The sequence below is a fragment of the Centrocercus urophasianus genome, unplaced genomic scaffold (assembly GCF_019232065.1).
Source record: "Centrocercus urophasianus isolate 14NV4802_14NV808 unplaced genomic scaffold, USGS_Curo_1.0 seq_17, whole genome shotgun sequence".
Taxonomy (NCBI): Eukaryota; Metazoa; Chordata; class Aves; order Galliformes; family Phasianidae; genus Centrocercus; species Centrocercus urophasianus.
Genome location: NW_024884722.1, coordinates 19,004,167 through 19,022,595, shown reverse-complemented (window position 1 = coordinate 19,022,595; position 18,429 = coordinate 19,004,167). Strand labels below are relative to the sequence as shown.

At 44.9% G+C, this 18,429-nt stretch overlaps 1 protein-coding gene across 1 annotated transcript in view; it reads left to right on the top strand.

The window, feature by feature from the left end:
• Positions 1–18,429, top strand: part of PDLIM1 (PDZ and LIM domain 1) — a 36,223-nt gene that overhangs the window by 4,547 nt on the left and 13,247 nt on the right. The window contains exons 2-3 of the mRNA XM_042818743.1: positions 5,033–5,184; positions 13,359–13,443. Coding sequence (XP_042674677.1) covers positions 5,033–5,184; positions 13,359–13,443 — 237 coding nt within the window. The remainder of the gene's footprint in view (positions 1–5,032; positions 5,185–13,358; positions 13,444–18,429) is intronic.

The following is an 18,429-nucleotide window of genomic DNA, read 5'->3' as shown; positions in this document are numbered from 1 at the left end:
GCTACATGCTTTCGCTGGGAGAAGCCGTGGCTGCTTAGCATAGTACTCTGTGCTGAGTGCATTACTCATGGTAAGACAGCAGTGTGTGGGTGGGGAGGATTAAACCGATCGTCAGGGATGTTTCGTTGTCGCTGGTGGCCTTATAAGTATGTTGCTGCATGTCTGTAAGGTCCGGCAGAGGCCCAGCAGGGTTTTCCTCTCTAGCTCAGATAGGTGCTGTTTATCTGGATCTCTTCCCACACTGTTCTTCTTAATTTTCTTGTTTTCTTATCTCTTCATCGCTTCTCGAGATGTGTGTCTAGGTGTAGAATGCCAGGTGGTGCCAGAGGCTGTGGGGTCTGTGAGGAACTGCAGAGAGCTGAGGGAGCTCCTGAACGGATAGGGAGTGGGGCAGAGAGAGGGCCCTGCACCTTTACCTGCCTGTGTCTTGACTCATAAGGAGCTCTACTATGCTGCTCTTCATTTAAATGCTTCCCACCTTTTCCCTCCCTCGTTTGCTGTGGGTAGCAGCTTTCCTTATTGTTCCCATTGGTGCTTCTTGGATCCTCATCTGCAGAGGAGATGCCATATGTCCCTGCAGAGGAATAACAAAGCTTGCTTGAGAGCATGTGTGGAATTAATTGCAGCAGATGTAAAGTGTAGTTCTGTTTGGCTAGCATGGGGGCAGATAAAGGTTTTATAAAGAAGGCTTGGAGCTGGGTAAGCAGCCAGATACATCTCATTCTCTGCTAAATGAAAGCTTTTCCTAGTGTGTAAATGCACTTGCCCAAATACACAAGCTTGGAGCTTAACGTGTCACAAACAAGTCTGCTGTTGGGCTCCAGTGCAGGGGAATGACAGCAGGTAAACCACCTGTGGTGAGAAACCTGGAACTTGGCAAACTCCTGATTGTACTGGCAAGGCAGAGTCCAAAGTGTGTGTGCAGGGAAGGCAGAGCGGGGCCAGGTGGTGCACACAACCATTAATCTTTACCTTGTGGTATGACCAAATTATGTAGGTTCTTCTTCTAGCCACACCAACCCTGAGTCTGCAGGATCTTTGCAAAAAAAAGAGGTCCACGTGAACATCCATCACGTAACCTTAGATGTTGTCTACCACACTGAGCTTTGCATTAGTATAATTGTAGATTGTGGAGTTCATTTACTTCTTCCCTAAGCTGACAAATGTATCTGAGCTCATTCTTACTTTTATTGAGCTCGTGGCAGGGACTTGGGTTGGTGCTCTGGCTGTGTCTAGATATCTGTGCCACCACAGACAACATGGGGCAGGCAGATCCTTTGCAATCTCCCACCTTTCCCACCTGTTCAGGTGGCTATGTGGAAGCTGCAGATGCCTCCTGGCCCAGCTGCTAAGGCTCTGCTCCTGCACACAGGGCACATCCATGAATCTGAGCTTGTGTTTCCTAGTGGCAGCTGCTCAACACAGACAGCTTTGCTGTCGGTGCAGATGAATACCGTGCCTGCACTAGCCAGACAGAGCATCCTTGTTGACTCTGTGGGCAACACCTACAACAGCTCTGGGAGATGTTTTGGATACAGTATCAAACAGTTCTGCTCAACATGCCTCAGCATTGTCTGTTCAGCAGTGAGATGACCTAATGGCAAAGTCTCACACAATTGCCTTGGAGCAAATGCCAGGAGGTAGGGCACGGCTTGTTTCCTGAGGGAGCCTAAGGGTGTGATGTTAGAGGATATGCAGTGCTATTTGTTTGGCTATAGTGTCCTGATGCTGTGCAGTCCCTCTGCCAGAGGCTGCTTGATGCAGTGTGGGAAGCACAAGCTGGTTGGGAGCTGCCTTGAATGAAGCAGGAGGCTCTGCCTTTGCACAAGATAAAACTTGTGCTTGCAGGTTGTGCTCCTCACAGCCCCTTCCAGCCCTCTTCACCCTCCCATGAACCAGTGCAGCTGTATCCAGCTGTGTGCCAGCTGCTGCCTCCCAGCCCCTAGGTTCCCCAGGTGGTCTGCAATCTGTGGGCTGCTTGTGAACCTGTAGGCTATTTGTTTTTGGAGTCCTTCTCATTGGATCATGTAAGCTAGCCAATATCTTCCAGTGCTCTGAGCACCCCTCCCTGCTGTCATAGAGTGGGGAGGGATGCCACACAAACAGAAGCAGAAAACAGGAATGCTTTCTGTTTTCCTGACTTAACTGGTAGGTGAATGTATCTCAGAAGCAACACTGATGGCACTGAGATGAGCCCAGGCTGTACAGTGAGAGGGAAGACAGCATCATTAGTAGCATTAATCATCCTAAAGGGCTGGGGGATGGGTTCTGTGCAGTGCTGGGCTCTGTGCAAACATGTTTGCTATGAGTGATGCTGGCAGAGTGGGAGATGGATGTTGCAGGAGAATGCTTTCTGGAAGGTTACAATTCAGGGCAAGTTATGTCAAGAACTAAAGGAGCTGGCTTTTAAAGCAAGTTTTCTTATGGCAGATTTGCTTATCTTCTTCATTACTGTGCATCCTTTAGGCTTTCCCTTAGGGGAGAGGTCTGCACAGTACCTGCTGGGCGTAATTGCCCTTGTGCTGCCGGTGGCTCTTATCTGGTCGAGAACAGCACTCATATTTCAAATTCCTCCAGAGTGGACACAGGAGGGGAATGTGACTCCACAAGCACAGTGGGCAAAGTGCTGAGATGTCCCTGCGGACACCACGCTCTCATCCCAGTGGCTCCTGGGGTTTCTCTGGGAGATTTTGCGCATCTTAGTGTCTGGCTGCTTGGGCTCAGCTGCTGCCTGTGGTACAGGATCATTTCTAGCAGCCTGCCAAAAGCTGCATAGGCTGTCAGCCTTTAAATGCAAACCATACAGCTGACCTCCGGCAGAGTTCCAGTGGTGGTGTTAGTCCACTGTAATTCTTGACCACGTCTGATCAAAAATGAATCGCTGATTGTGTTCTGAGCTCAGTGCTCCTCACAGGGCTGAGTAATGTGCCCTCATCCCATCTCTAGAGGAGATAAAAGGCATTGAGAAACCCGGGCTTAGGGTTAAGGCCCAGCACCCAGGGTAGTACCCACAGTATGTCTCCTGCACATTCCCTCAGGTGTAATGCTGTCCCCAGGGGTCTGTCTTATGGTTTGTCAAACAGCAGCTCCCAAATCCTGGGAGAACTGTAGAACTGTGAGCCCCTTCTGGTGCTCAAGATTTCTTCCTGTCTGCTGGCTATCCCTGTCACAAGTTTTACATGAAAATATTGTAGAGGCAATGGCTATGAAGGAGTGGCAGCAGGCTTGGCTGATCCTATGGGCCACTGATGAGCTGAGGGCCGCAGCTTGGCAGACAGTAATCTTCGTGTTTAAAGCAGATTTTCTGTGTCCACCTGGTGCCTCGTCTGGTCTTTTCATCAGTGCTTTCCTGTTGGCTGAGCATTTTTAGCCCAGGGAAAGCAGTGATTGCAGCTAATGCGTGACACCTCTGGGAGGAGAATATTTCCCTAGGGGGAATGATTTGCCATCCAGTCCTGCATTAGGAGCACTCTAAATCTTGTGAACAATGTTTGTTTATGTCTGACAGCTTTGCAGGGTTTGCTCAGCTGCTTTCCGGCATGCTGAAACCTAGCATGAATGTGTAGAATGAATACCAGTTGCAACAAACTCATAAATGAGGTGTGTCCCAGCTGCAAGGCATGTTTTAATCTGTACTCCTGCTTGGGAGCAGTCCACCCTTCTCATTTCCTCTGCCTGTTAAATAATTGAGGAAAGGTCATGATACAACTCCCACAGAAGTCATTAAAGCTGCACAAAATCTTACATACTGATTGCAAAGCTGCAAGTAGATTTGCCACTCTTCTCCCTCTGTCCAGGCAATAGTTTTGGTCCAGAGAGGTTGTGTTGTTAAAAGGACATCTTTTTAGCAGAAGTAGGGGAAAAATGAGCAAGCTTTTCAGTTTGTTAGCTTGAAAATGCCAAGTTTTAGCTGGGAGCTCTTTTTTCACAAGGAGCACCATACCGGGGGCATTACTGCATAGTGTCTCCTACCTGGGGGTCACAGTGAGATCACCCTGAGCTCCTTCTCATCCATCACTTCTCAAACAGCACTTTAGCAGTGCTAGAGTGTATCTGGGAAACAAAGCATCATGCATGAAGAAAAAAGGGAGATTTAATATATTAGGATATATCAATGTGAGGTCAGAATAGGAGGCTGGGGATGTTGCTAATGATTTTTTGGAAAGTATAGCCAAATTGCATTTTAAAAATGAGTTTTCTGATGCCTTTCTGCCTCCCTATTCACTTGTTAGGTCAAGCACTTTAGGATTAATCATACTGAAATCAGTGAGGCTGTTGCACCTGTTCCTGGGTGCCAGCTTGTTAAAGGCACAATTCAAAATCTTGTGCCCAAATCTTTCTCACAAAGGAGGAAGCAGATGAGATCATGATGCAGACAAATGTATTCATGATTGCAATTAACTCTGATTCTCTCTCCCTTTTCTGGTATATCTGTTCCAGAACTTCCTGTCTGTTCTCAGCACCTTCTGCTCTGGAGAGAACCTCTCTATCCAGTAAAGTGTGGAACTGTGTTCTCAGGGTTTTGCTCTCTACTACTGTATGGCAACTGCTGAGTCACAGCCTGAACAACTGATGGAGCACGGGGGGAAAGGAATAGCTCAACAGCTCAGCCCTGGGAGCACAGGTGAAGGCAATTCATCTGTGTGACCAAAAGGGGTGGAGCCTGGCAGTACCTCCCTTAGACCCCATTTAGGAGCTGACTTAAAAAAAACTTCCTCCTAATATCTAACCTAAACCTTTCTGTCTTAGTTTAAAACTATTCCCCCTTGTCTTATTTTGTCACTTACTCATCTCCCCCCATAAAATCTTTTCCTGTAGGTACCAGAACAGAATCCTGATCCTAATGTTCACAGAGGAGCTCTAAGAGATGTCTGTCCAGATAGATTCCTGCTAACAGTTTGCTTTGATTAGTTTTTATTTCCTTGCTTTCAGGCACCAGCAAGAGAAGCCCGGTTTGCTCCAGCTGTCTTTCAAATGTTACTTGAAAAGCTGGTCCCTGGGAGGCATACTTACTTGTTTTGTTTTCTTGTAGGTGACTCCAGGTAGCAAAGCTGCAATAGCCAACCTGTGTATAGGAGACCAGATCATAGCCATTGATGGAGTGAACACAGATAACATGACGCACCTTGAGGCGCAGAACAAAATCAAGGGCTGTGCAGATGAACTCACCCTGACGGTTAGCAGGTATGTCACCAGTGGTGGGTGGGGAGACGGGGGGGATGTGGAGTGAGCAGTAGCTGTGTTTTGGTTTGGCAGCATTGGTTTGTTTAAGCTGACCTCTTACTGCTTTGTAAGGCCAGGCGCTGGGTTGCAAGAGGGTGTTGCCTTTCAGCCTTTAATCCTAATGCTGTTTGCATTTGCTGCACTTTGACCTTATGAAAACAATATTCTCAGTGAGAAATTGGCTGATAAGTTGTCAAAGTCTGTCAGCCTATTCTGTGGCCTCCGACAGCAAGAAATCCAAGACAGGTCTCATGAAAACTTTACTCGTAGCAGAGGAGGTATGACCAGAGATTACTTTTCTTCCTGTTGCAGTAATTTAGCAGTTAACACATGTGGTTATGTGCTGTCCAAACTATTATCTAGTTTTTGCCACATGCAGACTCAAAAATTGTTCGTTTTGAAGTTTAAAAGTACTAGAGCCTGCTGGGGTGCTGGGGATTTACCCTTGTTTAAACTGCGGCTGTGGGTACCAACTTCACAGTGGATTCAGGAGAGGTGCAAAAGCATGTCTCAAGTAACATAGTAGTTCAGTTGTTTGGGACCTTTCCATGATAATGGGAAGTCTTTTACTGTAACTTGCATAATGCTAGCAATTCAACATTATTTCCCAGGTCAGGAAAAAAATTATGGGCCTTGGCCAAAAAAAGCCTGGTAATTCATTGAGGGGAATTCACAGAGAGAAGAGAGGAGCAAAGCAAAGGTGGTGTGAATGGCATGGCAGACTGCTAGCCCTGATGTTTTTCGTGCTGACCCTTAACATGGAAGCTTTTCTGCAGAGGAGTGCTCCTTGGCTGCCCCAAAATGTCTGACTTCTTGGTTTGCAAGCCAGTGCTGTGTGGTTGTGGCTGGGAGAGAGGAGAGGAGGCCAGGGTTCTTTTAGCTGCTGAGCAGGCTTAGTCTTACAGGTCATTGAGTCTGTAAAATGTGTTTGCTAATGTTAATTACAAAGCTGTTAACTTTATGGCTACCCCATGCCCTTATCAGCCTTGGGTGTGGAAGCTGAAGCTGCCTGGAGGCAGGTTTCTAGCTGTGTGTGCAGCTGAGTGGAATCATGGAGGGCTTTGAGCTGAAACTGCCCAACTCTTTCTCAAAGCCATCTTTAAATGAGACACCATGAAGTGTGTGACAGGCACTGCTGCTGCTGTACTGACTGACAAGTAAATGGCCAAAGAGAGTGTCAATAGTGCAAGGAAGTGAAAAGCAATGATCTAACTACTCTTCCACCCCAGGGTTTAATAGTGTAGCCCATTGCTCTGTATAAAATCCATTTTAGATGGCTATAAGGGCCTTGAAGTCTTTGGTCCTCTTTATTCTTTGGGATTAAGATTCTGCTTAGGGAAGAACTGCTTGCTTGTTTAGAGGTTTGATAGCTGCTAGAGATGTTTGTTTTTGGGAGTATGATGCCACAGGATGATTTCTCAGAGAAAAAAGCACTGTTTTAATGCCAGAAGGCAGTCGTGCATCACACAACATCATTCCTGGCCGTTCTTTCATCAGGATATTTTATCCCTAGCCCTCAGCTATCTTCTCTTGGGCCTCTGTAACTACATCTTTTGTGAACGTGGGTCTCTAAGCAGCTGCCTGGATACAAAGAGGGAAGGATATCGCCTGTGCTTCACCACCACCAGCTCCTGGGTTGGCTCTCCATGCTCCACAGTCATAGCTCATGAGCTGGATCCACATACAAAGCAGCTGTGCTGGCAAGGGCTGCTGGCAAAGGCTCCTGAGCTGACAGGGCAGCAGCTCTGTAACCGGAGCTGTTGCTGTGGGTCTTTAGTGTTTTTTAAGTTAATACCTGATTAATTTTAAATGATTGCTCATGGAGCTATGTGTGCAAAATGCTATCAGATCTGTGTTCAGAGTAGCATCAGGGTTATGCCAGGAGGGATTTTTACAGACATTTGTTAGAGCTCATGCCAAAGGTTTCAGTTCCATGAGGGGACACTGCTGTTGTGACAGTGGGGACATCATTTGTGGTTTGTGACTATACTGTGAATGCTGTAAGTACACATGAGTTCAAGAGGAGACTGGATGTATTTATGGAAGTAAAATTGGTAAAGGGCGGTATGGACCATCATAGTATCTCTGCTGCAGGAAGCCCCTGGGCTGCAAAAAGCTGGATGCTGGTGTGTTCTAGAGGAAGCATGGTGGTATGCTCATCTTGTCCTTCTTCCTCACACCTAAACAAATATTATGTGTGTTCATCTGCATCTATGTAATCCTCTTCTCTTTTAGTGGTAGCTGAGTGGTTAAAATGTCCCTATCTTTGGCTGCATTAGTGATTATTTAAGAGAAGTGTAAATATAGAGAACCAGAGAGACTTAAACACTTCTGGTAAAGGAAATGCTGTTTGTACTGTGTACTTGATTGTGAATATCAACAGCATTCCAATGTTTCCTGTTTCGATATTTTTCCTAAATGATGGTAACAGTCCAGAAATATTTCAGATCAGATTGTAGGCAGGAAATCTTGTCTAACACGTCGCTGTTTAAAAAAGGATCAAGTACTAACAGGAGAGACTGTGCCTCGACTGCTTCTTTCACCTAAAGGGGCAGATTTTGCTCGGGTGTAAAGTCAGTCACAAACTGTTTTCTCTGAATGTGCTTTTCTAGTTGGCACTGTATGATGTGTGAGCAGAGCTGGAGAGGTCTGCCTTCAGCCTTGAAAGTGGTTCTTCTGCAGCGTTGGCACACACACCAAATTCCTGCTGGACTTAGCAAGCCTAGCAGGTCCCCCCTCTCTTCTCATTTGTTATGCTTTTTTTTCCAGAGTAGAGAGTCTTCTTAGAAACATAGCTCCCAATAAATGAAGGAAAAGCTTCTGATGTTGTCTTCAGTGGTGTACTCTCAAGCTCTGCACCATGGTTTTCTTTGATATGCATAGAAAGACCATCTTACAGTGGAGTCTGCACTTCAGTCAACTCAAAGCCACCTGGTTGCCAAACTGAGAAATTTCACAGGTGGAGTTTTAAGCCTCTTGCATTCATCAGAGGAAGGAAGTTTGGGATCTTGATTCTTTTTTTTTTTTTTTTTTTTTTTTTTTTACTTTTGCAGTGGATGTCTGTACCTCTTAGCACTGACTTTTGAGGGTCAAGCAAAGCCTTGTCCCTGGCTGCCCCTCTACTAAGTGCACCTCCAATTTGCCTTTTAATGGTGGTGAGCAGCTAGATGTGTCCAGTCTGGAGAGCACTGTCACCTTGCTCTGGAAAATTGGTGTGTTTTGGGAAAGAAACACACTTGGATGAGAAAGCGTTCAAAGATAGGAAGGCTCAAGAAACAAAAACTCGCCCAATGGCCACAAAGTCCAGGGCATCACTGATGTCAGTGGTAATACTTGTAGTGAATTTGGTACGCAGCTTTGTGTAGTAGTAGCTACAGATGGGCAGAAGTGGACAAATACTCATTCCAGTTGCAGTACAGGTGAAAGTTATCTCTGAAAGAAGTGGCTGTAGTCACCTAGTGGGTTGCAAAGCTGTGCTCATGTGCAGCCATGAGCAATTCCAAGGTAAACTATGGGTATTTATGTTTTTTTTAACAAAAGAAGAAACATTCCTAAAGCCATTCCTTTGTGTTTGGAGACAGATTGGGGTGGTAACAGGAAAAGAAGATTTGTGGAAAAGAGTGCAAGCATATAATCTTGTTTTCTGCTCCTACTGTCCTTTTCTTCAAATTCCAATCTCCTACTCAGCAGCCCTGCTGCCAGTGTATGATATATTAATACATTTTTTTGTTTGCAAAACAGTCTGTTACTCTGCTAAAATGATGCCAAGGAATGAAGCTATGCTTTTTTTTTTTCTTTTTTTTTGAAAACTGCTAAGATCAGGAAAGTCAGATTTGCTACCAGCAGATGTTAAATGCATTGTCAAAAAGGATCATGTGTAATGCTTATGGAGAAGGAGTGAGGAGAGACAGACAATGTCCTTTGTGCCATACTCGGTAGGTTCAGCTGCACCCTCTCTGTGGGAAGCTCCCCATCCTTGTTCCACGTGTTCCCAGTGTTCAGCTGTGGCTGCATAAAGCCACAATAGGCTTGGGTTTGTGTTCTAGGAAGTCTGCAGAGTTTGTTGACTCATTTAAGCTTGCTTTTTGCTTCCCTGCCAGCAAGAGTTTTCCAGGTCTGTCATTGTGCTAATAATGCCTGTGGCCTGGGAAGCCTGGAGCTGTGCACAGCTATATAAGGAGATGTGGAGCGGCCATCTCCAGCAGCTCAAGGCTCTCCTGGCTGCCTTCGTGCTCCCCAGCTCTCTCAGCACTTTTTACCAGTGATAAGTGCTTTCAAAGGCATTTTGGCAAGTCAAACCTGGTGTTTGCTATACTGTTACACCCTCTTTGGCAAGGCAGAAGCTGCGAACTCTGTAGGTGACTAGTTCAGAAAACAGTAGGTGTGCCTTATCCTTTGCCACTTATCTAAAACCCTGGGAGCTTCTGAGAGAGGACTTGTTTAGGTCTTTTCTCATTTTTCACCTCACGAACCTTCTACCTTAGAAGAAACTTCTCTGCTTTTAGGAGTTCAATTGCTACTCTGGTAAATTAGACTTGCCTCTCTCAGTGTTTGAAATAAGAATGTAAATGTGCCTTTTTTACTGAACTTATTTACGCAATTCTTGGCAACAGAATTAGATCCTCATTTTCCAGCACTGAATTTTCCCTTGAAGCTGTGGCCTAGCTCTGCACACAGAGCATTGATAACAAAATCTAGCCTCTTGTGATTGCTTATATTATACTGTATTCAAGCCAAGCTTCATGAAAAATGATGAATTTCACAAATACTTCTCCAGATTCTTGCCTTGACTTGCATGCAGTTTCCTTCTTATCCTTCCTACCAGACCTCTGCATCCAAGCTAGTATCTGTTCTTATCTCGGGTCTTGGTTTCTGCCTGGATGGAAAAGCAAATGCACGGCTCATTCGCTGGCCTAGTCTTAGTTGCCCTCTCTCCAGTGGCAAGGAAACGGCATGGAAATGTAAACTACAAATGTGATGAAGTTTGTATATTTGCATGCCTGCTATTAGTTTTCCTGGCAGGTGTTCCTGTGTTTGTCTGACAGTCATGTTTCTGTCCTCTCTTTCTGTACTGTGTGTCACTCCCTTTGCTGGAGTATATAGGAGAAAATATATTCTAACTTAAATTTGAATTTGAGCTAGCTGCCTGTTCCCTGCTTCCCATAAGTGATATGAACATATGCAGATATGGTGAAGATGTGATCAGTCTAACCAATCCAGCTGACCTGTGCCTCGTATCCCTACTTCCCAGCCTTCTAGAAGATAAGTCCTGGGCCAGCAGTTGGACAGACGTGAACGTTTTGATGCTATTTCTCTCTCTCTCTCTCTCAATTCAGAGCAAGTGCTGGTGGCATGGACCCTTTACTGAGAGCAGGTGTTGCTGCAGTCCTACTGATTACCCACAGATTGCAGCTTCTGTGGCAGTGGTGGGATGCAATGGGACATGTGCTGTGCTGGACCCACTAGCAATGCATCCCAAGCAAAGCTGTCTCATCTTCAGCTTCGCTGGGGCCATAAATGGGCCGTTGTGAGAGCAAGTGAAGGGCTCTGTGGCAGCTGTTGTGAAGACAAGGGAAGCTTTGTTCTCCTGGCCTTAGAGGGACAACTGTGCGGGCTGTTTAACCTTTCTGTTTGGATAGCATCTAAACTGGATTGGAAGTAAAGCCTGGAGTGACCTTGCTGCTTCCATTTATAAGCAGTGACAGATTGGAATGGCAGCAGGCTGGCAACAAACTGGCATTTTTTGCATCGCTGTCAAAAAAGGGAGCAAAATCTGTACAGAAACATGTTGGCTACAGTAGCTGGCCATAGGTATCTCCCAGACACTGGAGACCAATGTGCTGTGCCACCTCATGTACCAAGCCAGGGGCAGTAGGGTGGAGGTAACCCCTTGGGGCCCTGGGAAGAGGTTTCTGCTTTGTGTACATACGTTGGCTTGTTCCAAGCTTAAATCTGCAGATTGTGAAAGGCCTTCTGCTGATTCTGAAATTTGGCATTATTAAACTGCTGCAAAAGAAAATACTACTTGGAAAGTGCTTCAATCAGGGCCAGTGAGAATTGGCACCAGGGATGCCTCATGCTAGAAATCCACTGAAGTGTTTAGTGCTTTCTGAACTGCTCTTTTATCTCCAGCCAATGTCTACTTGCTTATAGCCTGGCTGGCAGGTGTTTGTTTCCATGAGCTCTGCTGTGCCCCCATGTTTTCCAGAGGTCATACGTGATCTTCCAAAGAGGAAGGCTTTGTGCTGGTCAGTGGGCTGTTCCCCTCTGTGTAAATATGATTTTCATGTGCAAAATGCAGCCACCCTAGAGGTGGCTGTGACTTTGTTATGCTCCATGGCTGTGATGTGGGTAAAAATCACTGGTTCCTCAGGCACTCCTAAAACACTAGACCAGAAGCGAGGAGGGAATAATTGTTTTACACTCACCTGGGGTACGTTGCACATCCACAGTAACAACAGCTGTTGGGGCAAGATGATTATCAGACTGTTGTAGAGCTGATCCCATGCAGCTGTTATATTTGTGCTCTTCAGTCTGTGTGTGCCCTAGTGCATCATATGCCAGGGGTCAGATGGGCAGGCTGTTGGCTCTTGGCACTGCAGCTGCTGCCACAGAATGAAATAACCCCAAGCCAAAGATCTGCTGTACCTGACTCAGCAGAGGATGCTGTCTGTGACCTATGCCTATATACTTTCTTGCAAAAGGATGTACTTCAGAAAGCAGGCTTCAGGCAGGATTTCTTTTGTGTGAAGTCCAGAGCACAGTAGATGAAGTAGCAGGTGAATGAATTCCCTATAGAAACTCTTCTCTTCCCAGAGTTGAGTGGGTTGCCTGTCATTTCCTCCCACTGAGCTGCTATCTGGGTGTAAGTATTATTTATGCAGTAAGTGTCTGCACAGCACAGGTAGGGTTTTTTCATTGTTTTTGTTTAAAAATGTACTGAAACTGGTGGGCCTTTGGAATAATAGAGTAGACCAGATTAAATTTTTATTGTGGGTAGCTCTATATCCTGTTTCTCTACCCTTGTCAGCTTTATAAGCCTTTTCTGTTTAAAGTCTCTTTCCAGCTATCCAGTTAATTCTCAGTGGAAACAATCTTGTTTTGCTAACTAAGAACTTAAACTGTAGCTGGCCCTGACCCCACAGATATCTGGGAAGAACATCTGCCTGCAATTGCAGAATTTAGAGAGTTTCAGGATCTCCTGTCAAAACAGGACATGGATTTCAAAACTCATCCAAAGAGTTTATCAGCTGTCTAGTTGTTGCATTGTGTAATATTTAACACTGAATGATGGTTTTCATTCAGTGATACTGCCGCCACTTTATTCCCTACTATTACAAATTTTGGCAGAAGCAGCAGTGTTTGGTCCCTCCTTAAAGCTAACTGCTCTCTGTACATGTGAGAATCTTAGATGGCATGTGTTTCCCACAAAGAATCTCAAGCAAATCTAAGTTTAATTCCTGTTTCTCCCTCACTACTTTTTCTGTTGTTCTTTGGGGCACAACAAAACTCCAGAATGATTCTTGGTAGAAGCAGCTGGTTTTGGTCACAGATTTGTGTTTCAGGCTGCTGCAATTGGGTCAGACTAGCAAAGGTTATGCAGACTTTCTCTTGGACACACTGTCATCTCAGTTTTTAGTCCCATTGCTGACTTTGACCCATTTCTTTTTTTTTTTGTGATTCCCAAAAGCCTCTGTTCTACATGGATTCTACTGTATGAATAAGAAAATTCTGGAGACCCAAAGCGAGAAATATTTCCAGCAGCCCAAGTTCAAGAACACAGTGTTCTATGTATATTTAATACAGACACGACTCATTTCATTTCCATGCGACTCATAGGAGCTGGAAAACAGTAAATTTGAATTGTCTCAGTTAAAGGGTATGCATCTCAGGGTCGTTTCCAACTTCTGCTGTTGGGTGACTCCTAAATATATTGCCTGGGTTGGAGCCCACATCTCTTGTGTCATCAGTGGAGTCCCAAAGGATGAGTTGTGTGGATTCCTACTTTAACCATACTCAAACTATACAGAAGTTTGGTGGAGATGAAGCTCATGAGCTGAAAACAAGTCCTCTAATAGCAACAGTGATGTGCAGCAATGGAAGTAGATTAACTGTTGGGAATTCATGTTTTGCAGAACAGAGTCAAAAGTCTGGTCACCGCTTGTAAATGAAGAGGGAAAGGCACATCCTTACAAGATGAATCTAGCCTCCCAGCCCCAGGTAAGGAACAGACTATCTGCATGCTTGTGCCCACTTACTCCTGTCTGACTTTGGAGTGGTTTCTGGCCTGGTACCCGAAGATGCTGAGCATGTGTCACTCTGTCACACTGGGTAGTGTGTGTGCCCCATGTTTGCCTTCAGAGATGGTCATTCTTCCTCGTGCTCAGATGCCTGCTGCCATGGAGAGCTGGTTGGAAAACTTGCTCAAACCTGTCATAAAGTGCACATGAAGGCACTGTGGAAGCGTGGCTTGATTAAATCATCGCTACTCTTGCTAAGCCTGATGATTTTCATAGATAAGAAAGATCTTAAGGAAGGAAAATGATTTAGTGTCTTCTTTTTCTCTTTTTTTTCTTTTTGTTATGCAGTTGTTTTTTCCCCTCTTCCCAACAGACTGTTATTAGCAGTCTAGCTGTGGAGAAAGCAGAAGAGAAACATATCAGCCTTTTGTATTTTTATCTGTGTGGCAGATCTTGCAAGTTTTGTCGAGGAGGTTGATCTTATAACTTGTTGGTAGCCTTCCCTTATCAGTCTGCTGCTTCTATCGAGTAAACGTAGCAATATCAGTGAGCTGTGCAAGGATGTTGGCTAGGCTAGGTTCAGAGGACTGTTCTGCGCAAATCTACAGCTATGCTAAAATTGAAGGGGTTTTCTGGGTTTTCACCAGGATAGTGGATTTTTGTCCTAGTACATCTCCCGTATGAATCTGTCTAGCAAAATGAGAGGAGAGAAAAATAGCTTGACTTGGCAATTAAATAAGTGCTGATATGACTTTTTGGGATGGGAAGGGCCTGAACCTGAAGTAGTGTGTGCAGCAATGCCCTGCCTAGACTCAATTTGGGATCAATCCATGCTCCCTTTTATGCCAAGTTGCCGTGTGTTGCTTGGCTCAGAGCATGGTGCTGTGTTCTCCAAGTATTTCATAGCTTAGCCAAAGCATAATGTGAAGCCATTTGGACTTAGGCTGGAGCCATGCAGTGACACTGCCTATGACACCACTGAGCTGGGATCTGCTCTGTGTCTTCTGCCCTGGAGGTGTTCTGCTGCAAACCTTGGGACTGGGGAAATGAGAAGTGCAGAATCAGCTCTGAGACTCCCCTGCAAGGCTTCAGGGGGCTGGTATCTAAAAAGCGTGTTTCTGGAAAGGTGGATAATGCACGGTCTTTGAAATAAACCTCATCTTATGCTCTCACAAAGATAACTTTGTTCCTTCCTAGCACTGCATCTCAGAACAAAATAGACTTTGTGGTGCTTTGTAAAACCTAGTGGTGGCTGGACAGTCTGTCTGTGCAGTTGTTTTATGGCATGATTTCACTGCTCAGTAATTCTCACTGAAACATTTTATTTTTAATAGTCAGTTGTGGGGTTTCTTCTGCAATGAGTGTTGAAAGGCTGTGAACTCCAACATGCAGGTTAAATTTGTGCTTCTGAAGTGCAAGCTGGCAGCACTGCATGGTAAAGAGAGAGCTGGTCCAGCCACAACATCTGTACCTAATGTGTGAGCTGAAGCATAAAATTCACCTTGTCCAGTTGAAACTGAAGTGAGAGACTTCACTGGCTTTAAATATATACATACCTGCAGCCCTGCTTCTCCTAGGTGATCCTTAGGTCAATGCTGGCAAAAGAAAATCAGGAAGTACCAGCTGTAGTAATCTTCTGGTATCTGTGTCTGGACAGAGATATGAGTTGTAGCTCAAAAACTAAACCTTATGTAACCAATCTGATAAGCTTTCCATTAATTTCAGTGTGCCAGCAGAAATGAGTGAGGAAAAAGCATCTTCTGCAGTCATGCACGGGTCCCTACTGCAGTGCGGCACTAGAAGGGACATGAGTAATGGGTGAGGCAATGGAAGTCTCTGCTTTCCTTCCTGAAGTTCAGATAAAAGGGCATCACAGAGACCAGGTGGGATTCATCAGGGCTGTGGAGTGCACCTAATAGCCTAATCTTAGCCCTGTTCCTGGTTCTAGCTCTGGCCCCTCTGCAAGTACTCTGATGCTGCCATCTCAAAGTTTGAGATTTATGATACCAATCCTTAACTGACTTCAGCAGGAGAATTTGTCAAAAAAAAAAAAAACAAACAAACAAAAAAACAAGCAAACAAAAAAATGACTACAGCAAGATTCCTGTTACAAACCCTATTTCTGGTCAGTAACTCTTGTTTTAATTTAGCACTAGAAGCCAACACTGGGCTACATGCTCCTGTGACTGGCTCCAGAAGAGTTTTTTCCTGGTGTAAGGAGTGACATTCAAGCTCCCACAGAAGTCTTGCCTTTCTTCTTTCTGTTTTTAAAATGGAGCCAATTAAATCGTTTTCAGTGGCTTAGCAATTGATGGTGCTTGCTGGTGTTCTGAGCACAGGGCTTTTCTTTACATGGGTTAGTCTGGCCATGGGCTGGAGCGGGGAAATTTGGCAGTGTGAGATGTGTGGCTCATGTCTCCAAACCACACGCTCCTGTTTACCCTTTCTGTTTCACAGTGCCAAAGGCTAGTGTCATGAACACCATCAGGTTTTGAGCTGTGTTCTTTTCTTTATATTTTAATCCTTTTTAAATACCCATTTCCTTTTTCAGTAGCTGACTGCAGCTAGTAGAGATCTGTGGTGAGGGCTGTCTGCTTGCAGTATGATGTCAGCGTAGCATGTTGACTTCTGCCAGATCTGCAGTGAGAACTCAGCAAGTTTATCTGGGGCTGTGTATTTACAGTATCACCAGAGCCAGCAGCAGCATGCAGAAGATGCTGTGCATGTACCAGTGTGGCAAACTGGTAGGAATTTTCTTGCAAAGATGCTGAGCTCGTTTTCAGACAGCACTGGTAGAAGCCATAAGCAGAGCTGACTCTCTGAAGGCAGTGCTGTCTGAATTGTTTAGGTTTATCTAACTGCTTTACCAGTGAAAGCAGTACATGTGCTGCCCTTGGCTGCAGGCTTACGCAGAGCACTTAAGTCCCTTACCAAAGAAAATAAGGCATGCTGAGTCCAAGTAGTTCATTAGGGCCAGATTCACTGTTCTCTGAAGATGTTTCTCACTGTATTTGATCACAGCCTTTTGAATGCAGCAATACCATAATATACGTGAATAGAGTTAATTCAGACTCAAAAGAAATGCTTTAAAGCCTTTGCAGTAGAGATTGGAGAGCAATTATTCAAATAATTTCTCCCTTTCTTAAAATGAGGTACTATTTGACATTGATCCCCAACTTCACTATCTGTATTGAAACTTCTCAGCATCTGGCCACCTTCTCTGCCTGTTCCCATTTCATTTCTACAGTTAAATCTTTGAGAGTGATCTTGCAAAATAGTTTTTGGTTTATGTCATAAGTGGCTAATTAGACACTAAGATCACTGCTTGTACTCTTTTTACCATTTGCAATAAGCTTTTTGTTTATGTCTGTAGTCTTTTTGGAGGCTGACACTTGGTGTAATGCTGCATCTGTCTGTGTGAGTATTTTCCCTTGGAATGCAAGCTCAAGATGCTTTTGAGTGCCTTTGGAGGGGAGAAAAAAAAAAGGCATTCCACAACCTCCCATGCATTCCCCAAAGTCCTAAATACCAAGACTGACTTCATTGTCTGTGCTAGTCTTTTCAAATGAGAAAGCCACGGCCCTATTATTTCATTATTCTTATCTTTATCCTCTTAAATTCATTCAAGCCAAGGCAAGAGTGATGACAAAATCGCATTTTATCAAAAGGTGTAGCAGCCTATCGGTGGTGATGGCTCTGCTGCTGTGCTGGCTTTGTTTTGGGTGTGACCATGGCAACGTGATGGGAAGGAAATGACGGAGACTTCTTCGTATATTTACTCAATTATTTCACTTGCACTTCTCACCCGGATCATGAGGGCATTCACTCAATGTCATTTTCCCATCAAGAGCTTTTCCGCACTGCAGTGGGAAAGATTAAAATAACACGTCCGCCTGTCCCTTCTGCTTAACTTTTTTAGGAAAAGGGATCGCAAGCAAGAGAACAACTTATTTTGGTAACTGAGCTAATATTGATGCTTGTGGTATGACCAGAGGACAGGATGATTTCAAACTACCATGCTCTCTGGTAGCCTGGGCCAGGCAGTAAGCTCCAGAGCCATGTGTGCTGTGCTGTTGTGTTGTTTGTCAGTAAAACGAACTTAAAATCTTGTTATCTCTGTGTCTGTGCCTTGCCTTGCTAAATCCAGGCTTTCTGGGAGAAGGTTTGGCTTTTTCCTGTGTTTGTGTGACAGTGAGGTCAGTGGGCCAAGGTCTCTGTGCTTAGTGAGATCATGTAGGAAGTGACTGGGAGAGACTGGCTTTGAGGGTGGTCAGTGCCAGGACTGTCTCCAAGAAAAGCTGAAAGCCCTCACTTTGACATCACATCTTTCTCAACCATAGAAGATAAGGGCTTTCAAACTCAAGAATGCTCTTTACAAGAGGAAAAAGGAAAAAAAGAAAAAAAAATAGAAAAAGAAACAAGGTCCAGACTTGCAGATGAGGGAGCGAGGGAGTTCTGGAGGTGAATCATGGTACTTGTGGGATGGCAAGAGCAGACAGCTGCTTCTGTCCTCCCAAGGCTCCTTGTGAGAGTGCTTGCCTTATCCCCATCCTCGTCCTCGCTGGGTGATGTCATTGTTTCCATCTTGTGTACTTTATCTCCTTGGATACCAGGAAGGCCAGGGCTATAGAAACTGGGTGTGTGGTAGGCCTGGTCTTTGATAAGGCCAAGCGTGCGTGGGCAATGCATGAAGCAATAGGTATATAAAATAACAATATATGGTGACCTGCTGGTTTTGGTTAAAAGGCGTTACTGCATGGATGTGGAATGCTTTAAGGACTTGGAGGGAGAGGATGTGGGAAGCCAGCCGTGTTGTTTTACCCCCCTACAATAACAAAGCCCCAAACCCTTTCTAATTTCTAATCAGATTTCAAAGCATTGCAAAAGATTTTTCCATAGCTGAAAAACCCCAAACAATAACAGAGGGAGAGGTGAAAGTGAAGGCGCCGCTCCTTGTGCCTGCAGC